Genomic DNA, 19,702 nt, shown 5'->3' with positions numbered 1-19,702 from the left:
AAACCCAGTGCTGACGACAATCAAATTTGCCCCCTCCTACTAACAAAGCATCCTGGATCTTTTCTGTCTCATTTAATCTCTAAACACCAACATACCAGAGACGCAAAACAGAACAGATTTTAAAAAATGATTGCAGGAAAGCATGCCTCACTGACTAAATTCTAAGAGCATTAAACCTTCTGTACAAACTCAAACAAAAGTCAGGACACAAAGCTTGTCTGTGCAATTTGGGCAACAGCCACACACATTTACATGATGCTGACAGTCAGCCATCGGATGACTTTTGGGTGCATTTCTAGCTATAAACCTGACACAACTGTAGTCCACAATTACAGAATGGCACTAACACATGTATTATGTACTACTAAGGATGGTGTGTCACTGGCAAGAAAAAAAGGCACATGCAGCTAGGCTGCCTTCTGATTCAACGTTTGCAAACCAAGCTTTGAACTGGAAGGTAATGGCGTTTGGTGAAAGACTAATATTTATAAACATGCTTTAGTTTGTAGCTCTCCTCAAGCACGAAATATTGTCAATAGCCCCTTTTCAATTTTTCGAAAACTTCCTTCTGATAGCTTTTTAGAAAGCATTGTATAAACATTAGATTACACACACACACACACACAACCCCCCCCCCCAGCTAACTTGTTGAATAAAGACTGTTGGCATTTTTGGAAGATTTGCAGGCTTGAATTCCGATGTGCTTTAGGAGAAGAGGGTTTCACAACTAAGGAGTGAATAATTTGCCTACATGCTAATGGTAAAGAGCAGCCAAAGAATGCCTATAAAAAAACCCTTTCATTCTCAAAGAAACTACATTCCAGTACACAGCTGAGTAGTTCAAAAGTGACAGCACCATGGGACCAACCCAGCTTCCTGTAGGGCAGGGTGCAATAGCCCTGAGGCAAAACCTGCCTGCTAATGCCTCAACAATTCTCTCCTCAGGAAGCTATGGCATTTGTTTTCTAACAGCCAAATCTAAATATGTTAGAAAAAAGGTACAAAAATCCCATTTAGCAAATCTACCTAAACAATAAAACTATAATCCATACATGCATATATTTATTGACTGTAGATAAATTGGACCCGTCATCAATGTGAAGTTCAGAACAATTTTATAGGGAGGAACAGCAAGAAAATCAGTTGAAGCAACTGCACTATACGGCTGCAGCATGTTTTTTTGGTACGAACTGAGTAAAACGTTAGACCTTAACTAGTGTGATTTGGCTATGCATACACAAGGAAACAGGCAATAAATCAATTTATTATGAATAAGTTAATAAATGGCTCAGTTAATTTAATTGAATCATTAAGTACAAAAGAGTAGTTAACGATAATATAGGTCACAGAGTGAGCCAAATAACTTCATTTATTAAATGCCACTCCTTGTAAAGAAAAAAATATTGAGATAGCTAGCTGGCAGCTATACAGTTTTCACAAGGTCCTTTATAACAGGTTAGTATTTGTGCTCCCAATGCAGAACTAAGCAGCAAACATCCAAGGATATCAGGGACTCCAGTTTTCCATGGTTCGTTCCTAAACTCAGGCCTAGGGATGGATGAGTCTATCAATTTTTAAATCTTAAGTTCAGCTCACCACATTTCAGTAATAGTTTGCCATTTTTTATGTTAAAGTCATGAAAATGCAAATCAACATTTTAATGTGCACTTCTCCTAAAATGCACTTTGCTAAGCAATTTTCCTATTACTAACAGAATTATTATTATGCACATGTTCCCACAATATGTACATTTTTACACACTTTTCTTTTTTGCTGCAGAATCCAGAGAAGTGCAAATTTCAAAAGAAAGCTGCATTTAGGTTCACGTATTGTTTCAGAGAGTGGAAATTAGGTAGAGTCACATTAAATGTGAACGAAACTGAATTTCTCTCCCATACCTTATTCAGGCCTCAAAGCCCTCTTCAGGCAGAGAAGGAAAAATTCAAGACCAACACTGGCCCCTGAAACTCAAAGACAGCATAAACTCTCTTGACTGGTCAACACCTTTGTTTTGCATTTGGGGAACCAGCTTCCAACTTGCCTGACTTTAGCTCCAGCTGATGGCTTTTGATTCCCCTCCCCCCCAGCAGAAGGGCACAACCTGCAAGTCTAGATTCAGGTATGGCCCTAGTCTAGTCATTACACAGGAGAATATCCAGACAAACTACTGCTTTAAAAATATCATGTGAATCTCACTGGTTTCTGTACATGAAGCTAGTGTAAGTTTTATAACCACACTGTGTAAGCTGCAGGAAACTTTCAACATGGTGCTGTTCTACATGATATCCAAAACATCTGAAAACTCTTTACCACATCTGTCAGCTCACATTGTGCAGCACTTCATCACTTAGGAATGTGCAATGCTAATACAAAATGCCTCATACAACTGGGCAACCAGAATTAGTACAGTATTTTCAAAAATTACACCTGCTACACAGAGAACAACCATAAAGGTTTTCCATGGCTCTAACACTTTCTACAAAAACTTAACTAGGGGCATGCAACTACAGTTGTACCTCGGGTTACAGACGCTTCAGGTTACAGATGCTTCAGGTTACAGACGCTTCAGGTTACAGACTCTGCTAACCCAGAAATAGTACCTTGGGTTAAGAACTTTGCTTCAGGATGAGAACAGAAATCGGGCTCCGGCGGTGCGGCAGCAGTGGGAGGCCCCATTAGCTAAAGTGGTGCTTCAGGTTAAGAACAGTTTCAGGTTAAGTACGGACCTCCTGAATGAATTAAGTACTTAACCTGAAGTACCACTGTATATTTTATGGGTTCTACCTTTACAATTCATAATCAATATAGAATTACATTTTGACCTTGGGAGTTATCTTGGGGATAGTTCAAGTACAGTGGTACCCCTCATTTGAAGCACCTCTAACTTCTACTGCAACATTGAGGATCCTAAATGCTGGCTTTCTACAGGAATGAAACATTTAAGATGAGGATGGTTACAAAGACATGATCTCTATATATTCTCTGAGATGCCACAACTTAAAGCAAGCAAATACTACAGGCAGCTCTGAACCTTTAGCCACCCCTCATATATGGGAAGAGAGGATCCCATAGACATGGCACGTAAAAGTCAAACAGCCATTCCCCCATAGATGTCTCAAAGCAAGTAAAATTATCAAGTTTTCCTATGAGAAACTGTGACTCCTAGAGTTCCTGAATAGGCAGGAGTTTCTGAATAGGTTTCATTTTAGAATATTGTCAAGATAACCCAACTCACACAATAAACAACTGGCCAGAAGTAGCTAGCATTTGGAACCTTTTTTGTTAGGGGAAAAGCAGATCTAAGGGAGAATTCTTCATATAACAGTATAGAATGGAGAAAGACTGACAAAGAACTCAAGGTCACCCAATGAAATTAAATTTCCTGACATTTTCCAGAACAGGTTTGTGTCCAAAGCATGCATTGCATTAGTGAAATGACTCTTCCTCATGCAATTAAACTTCCCATCCTCCACTGAAATCTGCCCATCAAAGAATAAAAGCAGGGGACCTACAGAAATTGTCAGATTCTTTTTATTGGTATTTTTAGGGAGGGGTCCTTGGCAGTAACAAAAACTCTTGGGGGCAGGGTACGGTCCACAGATTATCCACCCTCGTTGAGTCATCTTAAAAAGTACTTTAAAAGTGGTTATAGATGTTGTCACAAAGACTACTTGCATTTCATGGGACAAAGCATCACTGTCAATAGAACAAAGTGATTACAAATTAGTTGTATAAAAGCAGCTCTTTGAAGAGAATAAATGACACAATAACCCCTAATCACATAACTGCTCACCTCTTGTGGTATTTGTTCATCAATTAATCCAGAGAAGTAACTCAAGCAAAAGGCTGGAAAATTAATTAGTAACAACACTAAAAATCATTTTATCTCAATTTTATCACTCGTTCCAGTTCATAAAATACATACATTTGTTTGAAAAGTTGTACTTAGTCAATAGATTACAAGGGAGAAAAATCAGATGAGAGCCAATGTGGCGTTTATAGTATTCAGAGTACTGGAACAGGGCCAGGAATCCAGGGTTCAAATTACTACTCAGACATAAGGCTCACTACATTACCTTGAGCCAATTGCTGTCTCTTAATCTAATATACCGTACCTTGCAGGATTGTTGTAAGAGTAAAATGGGGACGGGGAGAAGTGAGCAAGCCACCTTGAGCTCTTTGGAGGAAAGCTGTGATGTAAATGTAATAACACATTTCATTTCATATTTTTTTAAGGAGATGGTATAATGATAATTTAAACAAGTCTCAAGCAGGATAGAAGTACTACTGCTACTACCAAACATTGATTCAAGGCCAAGTATAATCTGTACCAACCAAAGTCACACAATTCATTTTAAGAGAATTAACAGAGTAAAGGATGGAATACAAGTGATTGCAGATTCAAGACTATGTTTGTAGATGTGAGATAGTGGGTCTAGAAGATAGATTGAGGGTGCAACAGGTGCTATATTCAAGTAGTTTTTCTGCTCCTGCTGCTACTTCCATTCTTATGAAGCCATGATTCCCATTCTATCTATAAATGGAACTGAAACAGCAACACAAACTCCACATACTCTACAAAGATGCCAGGACAAAACTGGCACCACAGACTATGAAGGAGCTGAAGAATAATTTGCACTTAACACTGAAATCCAAGTACTCCTAGTACTATATAGCGTGCTTTAAAAGTGGAGAGCAATGTAGGCCTCAAAAAATACCCCAGCACATGGCTTTACAGAATTCTTGTTTTAGTTAAAATCTCTAGGTAATAACTAGATGAGTTTTATTGAGACATCAGATCTCAGTCGTCCAGTTTTAGTATATATTCATGTTATTAGAGCAGTTTAGGTTCACAATGGGCCTCATCCTCCAATTGAATGCAAAAACACATATATTACAGATGAAGAGTGGTATATAAATATTTTTTTAAAAGGTAGACAGAATATAAGAGCAGTTCACCAAAATACAAAATATAATAAAACAACACTTTAAAACAATAAACTACTGTGTAAACTTTCACTCACTGTAGCCAGCAATATATATTATTCCAAGCTAGGAATTAATCACATGCAAAGGCCTGAGTAAATAGGAAGGTCTGGAGCAGATACTGGAAGCTCCTTTCAGATGGGATGGAGCTCTATAGAGTAAGCACCAGCACATAAAAGGCCTTCCCTCTGCATGTTGCATACTGTGCCTCAACTAATGGCAACACCACCAAGGAAGAATACATAAGATATTTTTGTATCCAATATTTCAAGAACGTCCAACTCCCAAGAGACTGTAACATACTCCCAGTATTAAAAAACTGGCAGTGATCTACCCATTGTCACTGGAGGGAGGAGGAGTGTGCATGGGGTGAGTGGATTGCCACAATCTACCAGGATCAACCAGGAATCTACGGGTAGATCGCGATCTAATGGTTGGACATCCCTGCAATATTTCATTCTACTGTACAGTGGGTGTGGGTGTGATATATTCATCATTATCACACTATGAACACCAAGAAAGCCTGTTCAGGCAGCCTGCTTAAAAGAAGGCCAAGCGGGAAAGACAGGGACACACATAAAACTTAAAAGGGCATTTTAACACTACCATTATTTTCTTTCTATGCTCTTTTGCATTCACTATCTGTTTCCCATTGTTGCAACATGAGTAAAAGATGCAATCCTAAATAGCTCTATGAGATAAGAGTCCTGTCTGATCACATAATTAAATAATATTTCCAAATCCTTGCTTAAGGGAGAAAAGGGGTAAATTGCATAAACAGCCTATAGGTTTGACTTTTGTCAGTTTGCTCAATCCGGTCAAAGCTTTTAATGCCTTATTTCTAACACATCACCATGATTGCGTGGCATACAAGGAGACTGCAGATATGTTCAAACCTATTCATTTCACAAGAACAAAATGTGTGCACTCTGCAATTTTCAGTTGCGAAGGTGTGCTTATACAACCTGAAACAGGAGCTTTGAACTCCTGCTCAAGCAAGAGCATGGGAGGAGTTTCAGGAGTGGCGGGGGGGGGGGGAAGACCTGCCTCTTTTCAACCCCCTCCCCCAGGCCTTCCCTGCTATGATAAAAGGATCAGGTAGCAGGTGATAGGAATGGGGATGAGACTCTGGCAAGCCAAAGCCATGGCCTATCAGAGTAGACAATTATGGGTGAGATGAACAAATTGTCTGACCTAGTAAAATAATAATAATAATAATAATAATAATAATAATAATAATAATAATAATAATAATAATTTACAGTGGTACCCCGCAAGACGAACGCCTCGCAAGACGGAAAACCCGCTAGACGAAAGGGTTTTCCGTTTTGGAGGCGCTTCGCAAAACGAATTTCCCTATGGGCTTGCTTCGCAAGACGAAAGCCCATAGGGAAATCTCTCCCAGGTGACGCGCGCCTATGGCAGGAGCCTCCATAGCCGAGCGTCACCTCTCCAACCGGGAGAGCGCGCGCGGGGCTAAAGAAGCCATAGCCCCGCGGCCCTCTCCCAGGTGACGCGCGCCTATGGCAGGAGCCTCCATAGCCGAGCGTCACCTCTCCAGCTGGGAGAGCGCACGCGTGGGGCTAAAGCAGCCCCCCCCGCGACCCTCTCCCGGGTGATGCGCGCCTATGGCAGGAGCCTCCATAGGTGCGCGTCACCTCTCCAACCGGGAGAGCGCGCGCGGGGCTAAAGAAACCCCCCGCGACCCTCTCCCGGCTGGAGATGTGACGCGCGCCTATGGCAGGAACCTCCATAGGCGCCCGTCACCTCTCCAGCCGGGAGAGCGCGCGCGGGGCTAAACCAGCCCCGCGCGCGCTCTCCCGGCTGGAGAAGTGACGCGCGCCTATGGCAGGAGCCTCCATAGGCGCGCGTCACTTCTCCAGCCGGGAGAGGGTCGCGGGGGGTTTCTTTAGCCCCGCGCGCGCTCTCCCGGCTGGAGAGGTGACGGGCGCCTATGGAGGCTCCTGCCATAGGCGCGCGTCACTTCTCCAGCCGGGAGAGGGTCGCGGGGGGCTGGTTTAGCCCCGCGCGCGCTCTCCCGGCTGGAGAGGTGACGGGCGCCTATGGAGGTTCCTGCCATAGGCGCGCGTCACTTCTCCAGCCGGGAGAGGGTCGCGGGGGGTTTCTTTAGCCCCGCGCGCACTCTCCCGGCTGGAGAGGTGACGGGCGCCTATGGAGGCTCCTGCCATAGGCGCGCATCACTTCTCCAGCTGGGAGAGGGCCGCGGGGGGTTTCTTTAGCCCCGCGCACGCTCTCCCGGCTGGAGAGGTGACGGGCGCCTATGGCAGGAGCCTCCATAGGCGCCCGTCACCTCTCCAGCCGGGAGAGCACGCGCGGGGCTAAAGAAGCCCCCCGCGACCCTCTCCCAGGTGACGCGCGCCTATGGCAGGAGCCTCCATAGGCGCCCGTCACCTCTCCAGCCGGGAGAGCGCGCGCGGGGCTAAAGAAGCCATAGCCCCGCGACCCTCTCCCAGCTGGAGAAGTGACGCGTGACTATGGCAGCAGCCTCTGAAAGATGCACCGAAGCCTGGCGTGGGGGGGGGGCGGAGAGACCTTCTCCCCGCGCCAGCCTTCGGATGGCTGTCCTGAAGACTTGGGGTGGGAGAAGGGTTTTCCTTCCCACCGCCAACATTCAGAATGCTGTTCTGAATGTTGGCGGTGGGGAGGAAAAACCCTCCTCCCACGCAAGCCCCGGGAACAGAGGGAAAGCGCTGCGCGCCTTCCCCTCTGTTCCCGTACCTGTGCTGAAGGCTTGCGGTGGGGAGAAAAGCCCTTCTCCGCACCGCCAGCCTGGCAAGCGGTTTCCCTAGGAACGCATTAATTGATTTTCAATGCATTCCTATGGGAAACCGTGCTTCGCAAGACGAAAAACTCGCAAGAAGAAAAAACTTGCGGAACGAATTAATTTCGTCTTGCGAGGCACCACTGTATTATTTATACCCCGCCCATCTGGCTGGGCCTCCCCAGCCACTCTGGGCAGCTTCCATAAAAACCAAAAATACAGTAAAATATCACACGTTAAAAACTTCCCTGAACAGGGCTGCCTTAAGAAGAAGAAGAAGAAGAAGAGGAGTTTGGATTTGATATCCCGCCTTTCACTTCCCTTCAGGAGTCTCAAAGCGGCTAACATTCTCCTTTCCCTTCCTCCCCCACAACAAACACTCTGTGAGGTCAGTGGGGCTGAGAGACTTCACAGAAGTGTGACTGGCCCAAGGTCACCCAGCAGCTGCATGTGGAGGAGCGGAGACACGAACCCGGTTTCCCAGATTACATGACTACCGCTCTTAACCACTACACCACACTGGCTCTTCTGAATGTCAGGTAGTTGTTTATTGCTTTGACATCTGCTGGAAGGGCGTTCCACAGGGCGGGCGCCACTACCGAGAAGGCCCTCTGCCTGGTTCCCTGTAGCTTTGCTTCTCGCAATGAGGGAACCGCCAGAAGGCCCTCAGCGCTGGACCTCAGCATCCGGGCAGAATGATGGGGGTGGAGACGCTTCTTCAGGTATACTGGACTGAGGCCGTTTAGGGCTTTAAAGGTCAGCACCAACACTTTGAATTGTGCTCGGAAACATACTGGGAGCCAATGTAGGTCTTTCAAGACCGGTGTTATATGGTCTCGGCGGCCGCCCCCAGTCACCAGTCTAGCTGCCGCATTCTACCAGATGGAGCTGGTAAACAGCTGCCCTGGACACAGATTTGACCTGTGCCTCCATGGACAGCTGTGAGTCCAAAATGACTCCCAGGCTGCGCACCTGGTCCTTCAGGGGCACAGTTACCCCATTCAGGTCCAGGGAATCCTTTACACCTGCCCGCCTCCTGTCCCCCAAAAACAGTACTTCTGTCTTGTCAGGATTCAACCTCAATCTGTTAGCCGCCATCCATCCTCCAACTATGCTGCATTTCAGTGATTATCTCCAGTTGCTTGGGACTGCAGAGCAGACAGGAAGCACTCTGACCTTTGTCACTGGTCAGGGAGCCAAGGGCCACTAGGAGGCAGTACACCCTCCCAGCCCCACCAGTAGAATACCATGGCAAGAAGACACAGTTTGAGCCCAACTGTCAAATAGAGGAGGAGCAGCTGCAGTAGTGAGTTTGCTTCCCCACTCTACCACAAAAGAACACTCTGCTTCAACAGCTAGTTGTACTGAGACTGCAGAACTGAAGGCAGCTATGTGCTGGGCGGTGTGTATATTTGTGACTTTTTGGTGATGGTGATTGTTTATTGTAATAAGTGCCTTGAAAATCATTTGATTAAAAGGCAGAGTATAAATCTTCAAAATAAGTTAAAAGTAGAATCCTATTGTTGATTATTTTCTTGTTCATTCCGAAACCACACCACTCATTAGTAGTTTTCTTTCAATGCAAGCATTTAACACTGCAAGTAATATTTTCAGGAAAACTAATACAACTACTTCAACATAGGTTTAAAAAGAATTATAAAATGATGCTTTTCTTTTCTCCAGGGCTGGAAAATCAAATAAAGCAATCATCATGTGCCTAAAGTTGTTTGAAAAAATGTGTTGGTGATTAGAAATTTGAATCTTTTTCATGGCTAGAGCCTCTGGAGGTAGCATTTATGAATTTGAATGATTTCCCAGCCCTAGATCTCTCATTTCACAGCATTTTAAAGCACACAAACAAAAACTTCTCATGCAGCAAATCAATCCATGAGTGTGGTTACAAAATAAACAGTGTTATCAGTCACAGCAATCGTCACACTTTACCAGTATATGATGTTCATCAGGGAACAATCACCTTGGTGCAAGGAAAACATTGCACAAATGGCCTATAATGAAGAATCCAATAAACCATTAGCATGAGATATACTTCATTGTTCAGATATAATAAATAATAATAGTGTATATTCTATAGTATTTCTTCAGAAGTGAAAAATCAGAGAAATATCAAAGTGTACATTGTTTCACAAGGGGTGTAAGAAATTGCCAAGAAAAGATACAATGTTTTGTCTAAACTCCAAGCGGCCCTTCCTCCTTGCATAGCATGTTTGTTCTAAAGGGAAAGGCAAAACTGAGCACAATAAAGCTGTATGCCACCATTATATTTAATGAATGTTGGTCTTAGTCTTGCTTTAACAAAGTAAACTGTGAGAATGCCACATTATATTGCAGAGAAACTTGATATACTTTACTAGCTAACTACATGGTGGAACCGAATTAGGAGAAGCCTTGCAAGGAGTTAAGTGGTGGGTGGGTGTGGAGATCAGAGAGAGTAGAGGAGAATGGATGGCGCAAAGAATTAAGAAGTGCAGGCATTTCTGCTTCTTATGTCCCTCCATTGTACAAACTGTCAATTTATCCCTACTCTGTGCATAAAGACCTGTCCTCTTATCCCATGACTGCTAAACTTACTCAGGATACCTAGGTGTTTGAAACTCTAAATACAGATTGTATCTAAGTTCTACTCAGAGGACTCATTAAAATTAACATACAGCATTGACGTTTCCTTTATCATACACTTCAATGAGTCTACTCTGGATAGGGTTTACTCTGAGTAGGACTAACACTGAATAAAACCCAATGTCTACTTAATCATCCTTATTCATGTTGGCTTGTTGACATACTCAAAAAAACACTAAAAAGTTAGTGGGACAGGACTTATCTTTGTGGAAGCCATGGCCATTTTTCAGAGACAGTGAACAGTTGTGTGTGTGTGTGTGTGTGTGTGTGTGTCTATATAACAGAATGATAATATGACATAAAGCAGTTTACTCAATTATATTCTAAAATCTTCAATATAGCTTGTTACCAACACATACAGGCACACAAAGGTATCATCAATGTGGGAAAACTGAGGAAGGCAGGTATAGGATGGATGGGTGAAATATGCCTGAATGCCCTGAATGCCACCAAATCTTGGCCATGTTAGGCTAACTATACATCAATGCTACAGGTTGGATTTATTTCTAAGTAAATATATGTACAATTGATCTAAAGCAGGCTTCTTCAACCTCGGCCCTCCAGATGTTTTGAGACTACAATTCCCATCATTCCTGACCACTGGTCCTGCTAGCTAAGGATCATGGGAGTTGTAGGCCAAAACATCTGGAGAGCCGAGGTTGAGGAAGCCTGATCTAAACAGAACCAACTCTGAAACATGCATATGAGGTAGCCAGCATTCTAACTACACTTACTTGCACGGAAGTAAGTGCCACTGAACCCTTTAGGACCTGCTTCTGAAGGAACACATTTAGGGTTGGGCTTTAGGTAAGGATATTCTCCCTTGTCACAGAAGGAAAGAGATATTAACCTTATGAATTCTGAGCTACTTAACAAAAATCTGTGGAGGAAAGCACACTTTCCATGTTGAGAAAATGAAATGAAATCAATGAAAATGAAAGAAAAGAAAAACCTGCCAGCTAACACTCCACTTTACTAGCTAAGTAAAAATAAATAAATCCTAATTTTCACAAAATCTGTATACCAATCTAGAGTTCAAACCTTGCCAGTAGAGAAGGAAAAGGAGGGGAGATTGATTTAAATACAAGCAGCAAATGTAAACCATCTGGTCATACCTCACCCTTTTTTAATGGGCAGTTGACACGTAAACACTTTGGAAGAGATGAGGGAGTAACCAAACAGAAGGAGTGAAAATACCTTACTGGCAAGGGATACAAGTCTTGCCACACAATCAAGAGAAAGCATTTTATACTCACACATGAAACTTGATGCCAGATTACAGGCAACAAACTACAATGGTGATTTAATGAGATAGATTGTGGGTTAGGCTGCCATATGTCAAGTCCTAGAAAATGCACTTAGTCAGCTAATTTAATGATGTAGAAAAATCTATGTTTCCCACCATAGCAGCATCACAAAGCTGTACTAAACTGAATTACACAGAGTTTTGGACAAATCACAGCAAAATTCATCTGTGTAATTCAGTTTAGTGTCCAGCAGAACAGAGGTGTTGAACAAACAAAAAAACCTCTGACCAACAATCAGATTATCCACTACAGATTCCCAAAGATAACTGTGCTAGAAAAGTGCCTCAGAACTTTGTATAAAACCAGCACTTTTATTTGCATGTAAGTCTAACTAAAATCAACGGGACTTTCAGATAAATATCTTAAGGATTCCATTCTGATACAATAGTTTTGCTTTATTGTGGGTTTATGCAACACCACCAGTTAACAAAGTTAACAACATCCACTTCAAGAGAAAGGTGTGCCACCATACCACTTTGAAATAGATTCTTCCAAGATCTTCCCCCAGTGGACTATAGTTAGTGTACGATAGAGCACAAAACCATCGTACAGCAAGGCAGCAATCATCAGAAGCACCTGATAGCCATCTTTCTGTGTAAAGAAAGACACTCAAAATAACTGTATGAAATATTTTGCAGTGTTTCAATACAGAATGGAACAGAATTTTATTCTGCTTACACACAGTAACTTGCACTTTATGGGCAATGCAGATACCCTTGCAGGATGATAATCCCCCAAGAAAAGGCCACATTAGCTAGCCTCTCCTCATGTGTCCTGAAGATGGTCCCCAAATGGGCTGTGAATGGAACAAAATTTTGGCATTACAGAAAGCAATGGCAATTGAACAACAAAAAGCTGGGGTGGGAAAAGGAAAGGGATAGAAAGAATTCAGAGTTAGGGATATTTCACAGGGGCCTGCACATGAACCTAGTCAGTCAACACTTGATCTGTGCCAGTTTGTGCATGAAGTAGCTATTTCAGCCCCAAGTGTTTATCATCAAGAATTGGTGCATGTTTACTCAGAAGCAAGCCTCATTGAATGCCGTGGCATTTCACTCCAGAATACATTGGTTTGCAACCCTGCAACACAATCCTATGTCTCTCTATATGGAATTGAGGCCCACTGTCTTCCACAAGAGTCGGCCTGGATCACTTAGTTGGTTAGAACTTGATGCTGATAATGCCAAGGTTGCAGGTTCAATCCCCATATGGGACGGTTGCATATGCCTGCCTTGCAAGGGGGGTTAATCCTCCGGGGTTCCTTCCAACTCTACAATTCTATATTCTATAAAACCACACATTTTCAAAAGAGCAAGAAAGCCCACCAGCTCCGAAGGTGCGCGCAGGATGGCAGCCTCTTTAAATCGGATCTACCCAGCTGAGAGGTGTGACCTGTGTACACAAGTGGAAGGGGAAATAAACGAAGCCAGGCTCCTCGCCTCCTTGTCTCGGAGTCTGTGTGCTCAAGGAGGAGCCCAGAAGCGAAGGGATTTCGAGAGCGCTTTCACAACCTGCAGCCGAGCAGCGCAAGGAGAGCCCGGGGCTGGATCGGGACCGAAGGCCCACTGAGTCCCCCCTCTTGCTCTCGCGGACACAAGAGCCCTCTCGCCTCCCGCGGTTTTGCCAGCGACTGGTACAGTGGTACCTCGGGTTAAGTACTTAATTCGTTCCGGAGGTCCGTTCTTAACCTGAAACTGTTCTTAACCTGTGGTACCACTTTAGCTAATGGGGCCTCCCGCTGCTGCCGCGCCGCCGGAGAATGATTTCTGTTCTCATCCTGAAGCAAAGTTCTTAACCCGAGGTAATATTTCTGGGTGAGCAGAGTCTGTAACCTGAGGCGAATGTAACCCGAGGTACCACTGTATTCAGAAGGAGGACCGCCTGAGGAAATCCCGGGCTCCATTTTATTCCCCTCGCCGCCCCTGGTCCCAGCAGCACCGTCCAGGCCCCTCATTCCCTTCCCCAACGGGAGGGAGCCGCCTCCTCCTCAGAAACCAGGGCAGGCATTCCTGAGGGGCCGCCTCGGGACCGGCAGCGAGGCGGCTGCAAGAGGACTTCAGGGCGCCAGTTTCGAAAAGCGCGGCGCTGACAGGAGAGGAGAGGCCCCGCTCCCACCCCCACCCTCCCCGCCCGGCAACGCCGCCTCCGGGGGACCGCCGGGAACGGAGACCCAGGAAGGCACCTCTTCGCCCGCGCGCCCTCCATAACAGGGCGGCCACTACTGACCTCTCCTGGCTCCGGGGCCGGGGCTGCCGCTCTTGGGGCTCTTGCGCGGGGCCATGTCGCCTCCTGTCAGGTAACGCCGCCGAGGAGAGTGAGAGAGGAGGGAGCGCGCGACGGGGGGGGGGAGGAAGCTCGTTCGCGATGGGGGGCGGGGCTAGGCGGACGCCCGCGGCTCCTCTCTGCACGCCGAGCTGACCCTTGGGCTGGAGCCCCTATTGCCCGACTGGCAGCTGCTCCTAGCAAATCGCGAGGGGGAGGGGGAGGAGCCGCTCGAACGTGATTGGCAGGTACGGGCCGCGGGGAACGCCTCCCCGACGTTCTCGCGCGCGCGCGCCCGTTGCGTCGGCGGCGGGGACCGTGCTTGGGAACGCATCGATTGGAACGTGGCAACGCAGGAGGAGAGGGAAGGGAGAGCGAGGGGGCACGTGGAGGGCGGGAGAGAGTCTGCCTGGGAGCGACTGCTTCTGGTTCTGTGTCTCGTCAGTGCAGCCCCGGAACCATTTGTTCAGCTTGCAGGAGCTCCCATTGCCCTGCGCACATTCCAGATGGAATTAATTCCCACCCTATTCCATTCAGCGGGATTTGCTGCCGAGGTCCCCCCCCCCAACCGCTGGGTCAATATATCAGTTGCAGGGTGGAGATTCAGGTCAGATTGCATCCGTTCGCCTCCCATACTGTGGTTCCCATCAGAATCACTCCCCCGCCCCACAGGTGTCTTTGTTTTAGTGAGCAGAAACTCAAATCACATGCCTAGCATCTCATTTACTTAGGCCTGTAGAACTACATTTCTGTTCAGTGAGCTTAACTGTAGGGCAAAGTGTACCGTAATGCATCCTGGGTCCCTTTGCAATCATTGCTGAAGTGCATTGCATAGCATATTACAGTATATCTGCTCCTCTGAAATATCTTTGGTGTAATGCAGTCAAGTCTGATCCTGCAAGTTTCATGTTACAAAATAGCACTGTAATCCTAATGATACTTTGATACCATCAAAGTCTTATTTGTTTCATTTGATTTGTACACATGTATATTTTGTATTGACTATGACATACATGCTTATGTACCTTCAGCTAAAAATCAGTCAGCTTTTCTTGAGAAATGCAGATAAGACTGCATATTATCCCCAATCAGGTCATTGCTGATTTTAAAAAGATGTAGCTGGGTTAAAAGTTTCTAACTATTCCTGTATATAATCCAGAGACATTCATTGAACATGTTTTAATGAATGACCAAGGTCATTGCAAACCTGGGAACCTTTAGGAGGCTACTGTATAAATTTAATAAATAAACAAATAAAAACTCAGTAATGTTGCATAAACATTTCAAAGTTATTGAAATCAGGCAGGAAATATCTTTGCAACATTTCTTTCCACCAGGATACAGTAAACGCTTTGAAAATCTAAGAGGAATAAATGTATTTTTTGCACACTCTTTTGAGAATTTCTCTCCCTTAACAAGAAGGTTTGATAAGTAACAGGGTAGAGTGAAATCTCAACAAGAAAAAATAATAATGTTAATAATTTACTAAGAAGCAAACTTGGGTGTGCATTCTTGTACAAAAATTTTGTGCAAGTGTCTAGCTCATACACTCGTCAATGGCATCTTAGGCTTCTTAACTTTCAGTAGCTGAACAGCAAATATTTCAGTTAAATCCTGAATATTTTGAATTTTTTAAAGTTTAAAATGTTCTGAGAAACTGTTCAATATTGGTTTAAATGAGAACGTGAATTTTCTGGAAACTTGAAGTATGCTGATCTTGTTCTTGGAGATTAAATCAGTTTGTGAGAGTGTATATTGTGGGACTTCTCAAAATAAATTGTGACTTTTAGAATTCTGGAATGTTTACAGCATATAAAGCTGGGAAATTTACCACTATCTAGAATACTGAGGGAAAAACAGTAAAAATGAAATAATTTTGAATGGGGGTGGGGCTATGGCTGACCCACATTAATAGAAACCCCATTGAAATCAGTCAAATTAGCCATGACTTAATTTATTCCATTAGTGTTAGTTGATCTACTCTGAGTCACCCAAAAGAAAGAGGTGGGAGACAGCTGTGGCTATAGGCCATTAGACATATTAGTGGTTTTCAATTAAGTTTTACTCAGAGTAAACCCATTTAAATTAATGGACCAACTTAGCTGTGTTCATTAAATTCAGTGAGTCTACTCTGAGTAGAACTTAGTTGTACACCAGCCTTTGAAAGCTGTTTTGCTTGTAACTGCAGTACAGTAAAGCAGTATGTAGGTTTACAAGACTTTATCTCAGTCTTTCCCAGCCTTGAACTGATGGGAGTTGTCAAAACATCTGGAGAGCCCAGGTAGTGGGAGGCTGTTGTTTAGCATTCCAGTACACTCACTGAAGACCACTGCAACTCAATCAACTTATTTAATACTGGTTGCATTTTAGCATAATGAGAAGCCACAAAGTACAGTTTGTTTCCCCCTTAATATGCCTGAGCTACATGCTAGTGCACACATCTCTAGTGCTTCTGCTTTGCTCCTGCCTTAGCCAAGTATGGAAACAAACCATGGAGCAGCTGGTTTAGAGTTAATGTCCAAACGAGCAAATCAGCTACCTTGATTCTGAAGTCCCATTGTTTCTGTTTATTTTTGTTCAGCCTGTTTTGCAAAGTTGGCTTCCTACCATTAGAAGACAATAGTTTTCTTTCATTTTGATAATGACATTCCTCAGTTATCAGTGAGCTTAATAGGCTCTTCACTGCTGTAAAATGTTCTACAGTGTACAAGAAAAACAATGTCCTTAAGTTAATTTTCTGAGGATAAACTGTTGTATATGTTGGAAACAATGCATATAAATCACTGTTAACCTTGATAAATCGACACATATACATCACTATTAACTTTGATGAATGGGAATAATGTATTTTGTTCTCCAGTGACACCCTTCTTATTAATATTTAAAATGTAAAGCATAATGAGGAATTATAGCAAACTCAATAAGAAGCCTCATCTGTCTTCAGTGTGAAGGAATAGATTTGCCTCACCCACACTTAATTATAAAGTGTTGTGACCTTCTAGCGCAAGCTACTGAAACTGTTGCTGATAACTAAACAAAAGGTTGATCTCAAAACCCCTGTAAGAATGAATTATCTAGTGATATGTGAAGATTGCTGGAAAGTACAGCTGGAATTCAATCAAGTACCCTTTGCGGAACTTTTAAGTTTTATCTTCAGCATTATTGACTGAAGAGTCAAACCCTGAGTATTTGAATTTTAACCAGTGCAACTGCATTGACAGCAGAAGTGAATTTTAATCAGTGCTTCTTTTCAGCCACAGCATGCTGGCGCACAGGTCCTTCACCTCTCAAGTGGGTGTCATTGCAGGCTGGCACTCTTTGTATGTATGTACTTCTGAGAAGCCCAAAACGAACATTTCAAGTCAAAGCGAAAGCTGGCCAGCGTGCGTGTGCCTACACACACACACACACACACACACACACACACGTATGATTGCACCTAGCCACTCCTAGCTTCAACTGGTCAATCTCCAGGGCCAGGCCTCTACAGTTGCATGTTTTCACAAAGGCCCTTCCAAGCTACCCTAGACATCTTCCTGAATCTAAGAGAATTAAGGAAAGTGAGGGTATATTTATTTGACCTGCACCAGAACCAGTGGCGACCCCCAAACCAACTAGGAAAACAGCTTGTCAGAGTTTTTAGCACGTCTGCAAGTGGTGAATGCAGCTGTTGTTAAACAAGCATCCGTTTAGAGCTGTCCCAAGTTGCCCAGTGACTTACTGGACCAACTTCATGGTGAGTTTCAGCAGCAATTTTTCTTGGGAAAAAAAGCACAGATTTTAGTGAGAGTAACATAAATCATAACCTACCATTTTAACAGCTGGAGTTGGTGGATCAAGTTGATGATGTGTAAAAAGATCTTTTAAAAGCATGACATCTGGTATACTGAGATTAGATTATTATGGGGAAAACATTTTGGAATACAAACGTGGGTCATAGTTTCTTCAAATCCAGCATCTCGGGTGCAGAAATATCCAGTAGTTCCTAAATTAAGCTTTGTAGCACAAGCCAGCAAAGCCATTATAGTCAGAATAATTTGTTCCTGGAAAAATGCTGTGAGGATTTTGATCTTAAGAGTTATTGAAACCAAAAAGAAAACTATAATGTATTCCGACATCTCTGTAACTTTAAGGAAATTTCCATCCTGATTTCATTAGGTAATCAGCTTCTGCCCTCGAGCTTATAATCTTATGCAAGTTAGCTGTTCTCATGTTCAAACCTTGCTTTGCTGTAGGTGCATTTAAATAATCACAAAATCTTTCAGCCCTTTAAAAGATAGATCAATCATTTATTTGAATTTCATGGAAGTGTATACTTGAACAGTTTTTACTGTTAACTACTATGGTACATGAGACACCCCCCACCCCATTATGTGAGCAAGTATTTTGCAGGAACCAGTTTAATTTACATTTGGGTCATAAGGAGAGATATGGTAAAAAAAACCCTGCTTTGTTACTAAAGTATTCAAAGTCAGAAATCCTCTTTACTGGTTAAGTAACAGCAATATTTTATAAGATTCTTTCATTTTTGGCAACCTTCGTAACTTGTCAACATGTTTGCTTAACTCTGCTTAAACAGGATGGGCAATAGCACTTGCCTTGCCCCAAGCTTCATTTGACAGCATCATGCTGCAATACTTTGACTTATCAGGCACTGACATTTGATCTGAACAGTCCAGATTTGGGTTGTTTGGCCAGTTGTAAAGTCTAACTCAGTATATCATAACCACCTGTCAAAGGTTACATCAAACTATCAGTTAGGCCTAGTCTCACTCTCAGAAGGAAGAGATTGTATCTTATGCAAATATTTTGTTAGAACCTTTACAGTACCTTGAATAGTAGATAGGTAGCCGTGTTGGTCTGCCATAGTCAAAATAAAAAAATTCCTTCCAGTAGCACCTTAAAGACCAACTAAGTTAGTTCTTGGTATGAGCTTTCGTGTGCATGCACGAAAGTATCTGAAGAAGTGTGCATGCACACGAAAGCTCATACCAAGAACTAACTTAGTTGGTCTTTAAGGTGCTACTGGAAGGAATTTTTTTATAGTACCTTGAATAGGTAGTGATATGGATTACTTTGCTTCCTACTTTGTGACGTACGAACTTTTCCTTTTTGGTGAAGAGGATTTTGTGCAAAGCAAACATTTGCCACCATCAGAAGTACTGTAGATGCCACAAGAATATTATTGTACATTTCTGGAAGAGTTTACAGTCCTGTTAATCCTAGCAAATAACTGTTTATATCAAACGACGCATATGAGAAAGTATGATGGGTAAAAAGTTTTTCATCAACCAAAGAGGTATAAACTGTAACTCATGAATTTCATTTGCAAATTTTATTGATTTTCATTATTTTAAGTGACATATTTTAATAGACGCTTTCAGATTGATAGTCAAATATTGAAACTAAACACACAGTGTTGACCGATCTACATGTGATGCTGAATGGGTTGCAGTTTTCCTCTCAGAACTGTAGGGGGGGACTTTCAGTTTGCAAACAAGCCACTGATACTGAAGTGAAAGATCCACTTAGAGTGGGGAGCTTCTTAACCCTTTTTGTCCCAGTCATTTTTTAAAAATTAATTGTTCCCCACCAAGCTGTTTTTTCATCATCCATGGTGGAAAATATATGGGTAGTACTCTGCCTAGCTCTCCTGTTCAGGTCTTGCAACCTCTGCAACTGTATTTACAAAAAACCCAAACACAAAAGTATGGATTACACATTCAGA

General features: G+C 43.3%; 1 protein-coding gene across 11 annotated transcripts in view; it reads right to left on the bottom strand.

Annotated features, from left to right (window-relative positions):
• The window catches only part of ASPH (aspartate beta-hydroxylase), a 100,684-nt gene extending 86,405 nt beyond the window's left edge, over positions 1–14,279 (bottom strand). For 9 of the 11 annotated variants that reach the window (XR_014529341.1, XM_083517898.1, XM_083517908.1 and 6 more), the window contains exon 1: positions 13,939–14,143. Coding sequence is in view for 10 of the 11 variants with exons in the window: in XM_083517898.1 (XP_083374024.1) it covers positions 13,939–13,993 (55 nt within the window). In the remaining variant the exon portion in view is untranslated. Of the gene's footprint in view, positions 1–13,938 lie in introns of all 11 variants that reach the window. The other 2 variants (XM_083517912.1, XM_083517911.1) reach the window with 2 other exon arrangements.
• Between the last annotated feature and the right edge of the window lie 5,423 nt (positions 14,280–19,702).

The sequence above is a fragment of the Podarcis liolepis genome (genome assembly GCF_965112155.1).
Source record: "Podarcis liolepis genome assembly, chromosome: 8".
NCBI classification, from domain to species: Eukaryota; Metazoa; Chordata; class Lepidosauria; order Squamata; family Lacertidae; genus Podarcis; species Podarcis liolepis.
This window is presented reverse-complemented; position numbering and strand designations above follow the sequence as displayed.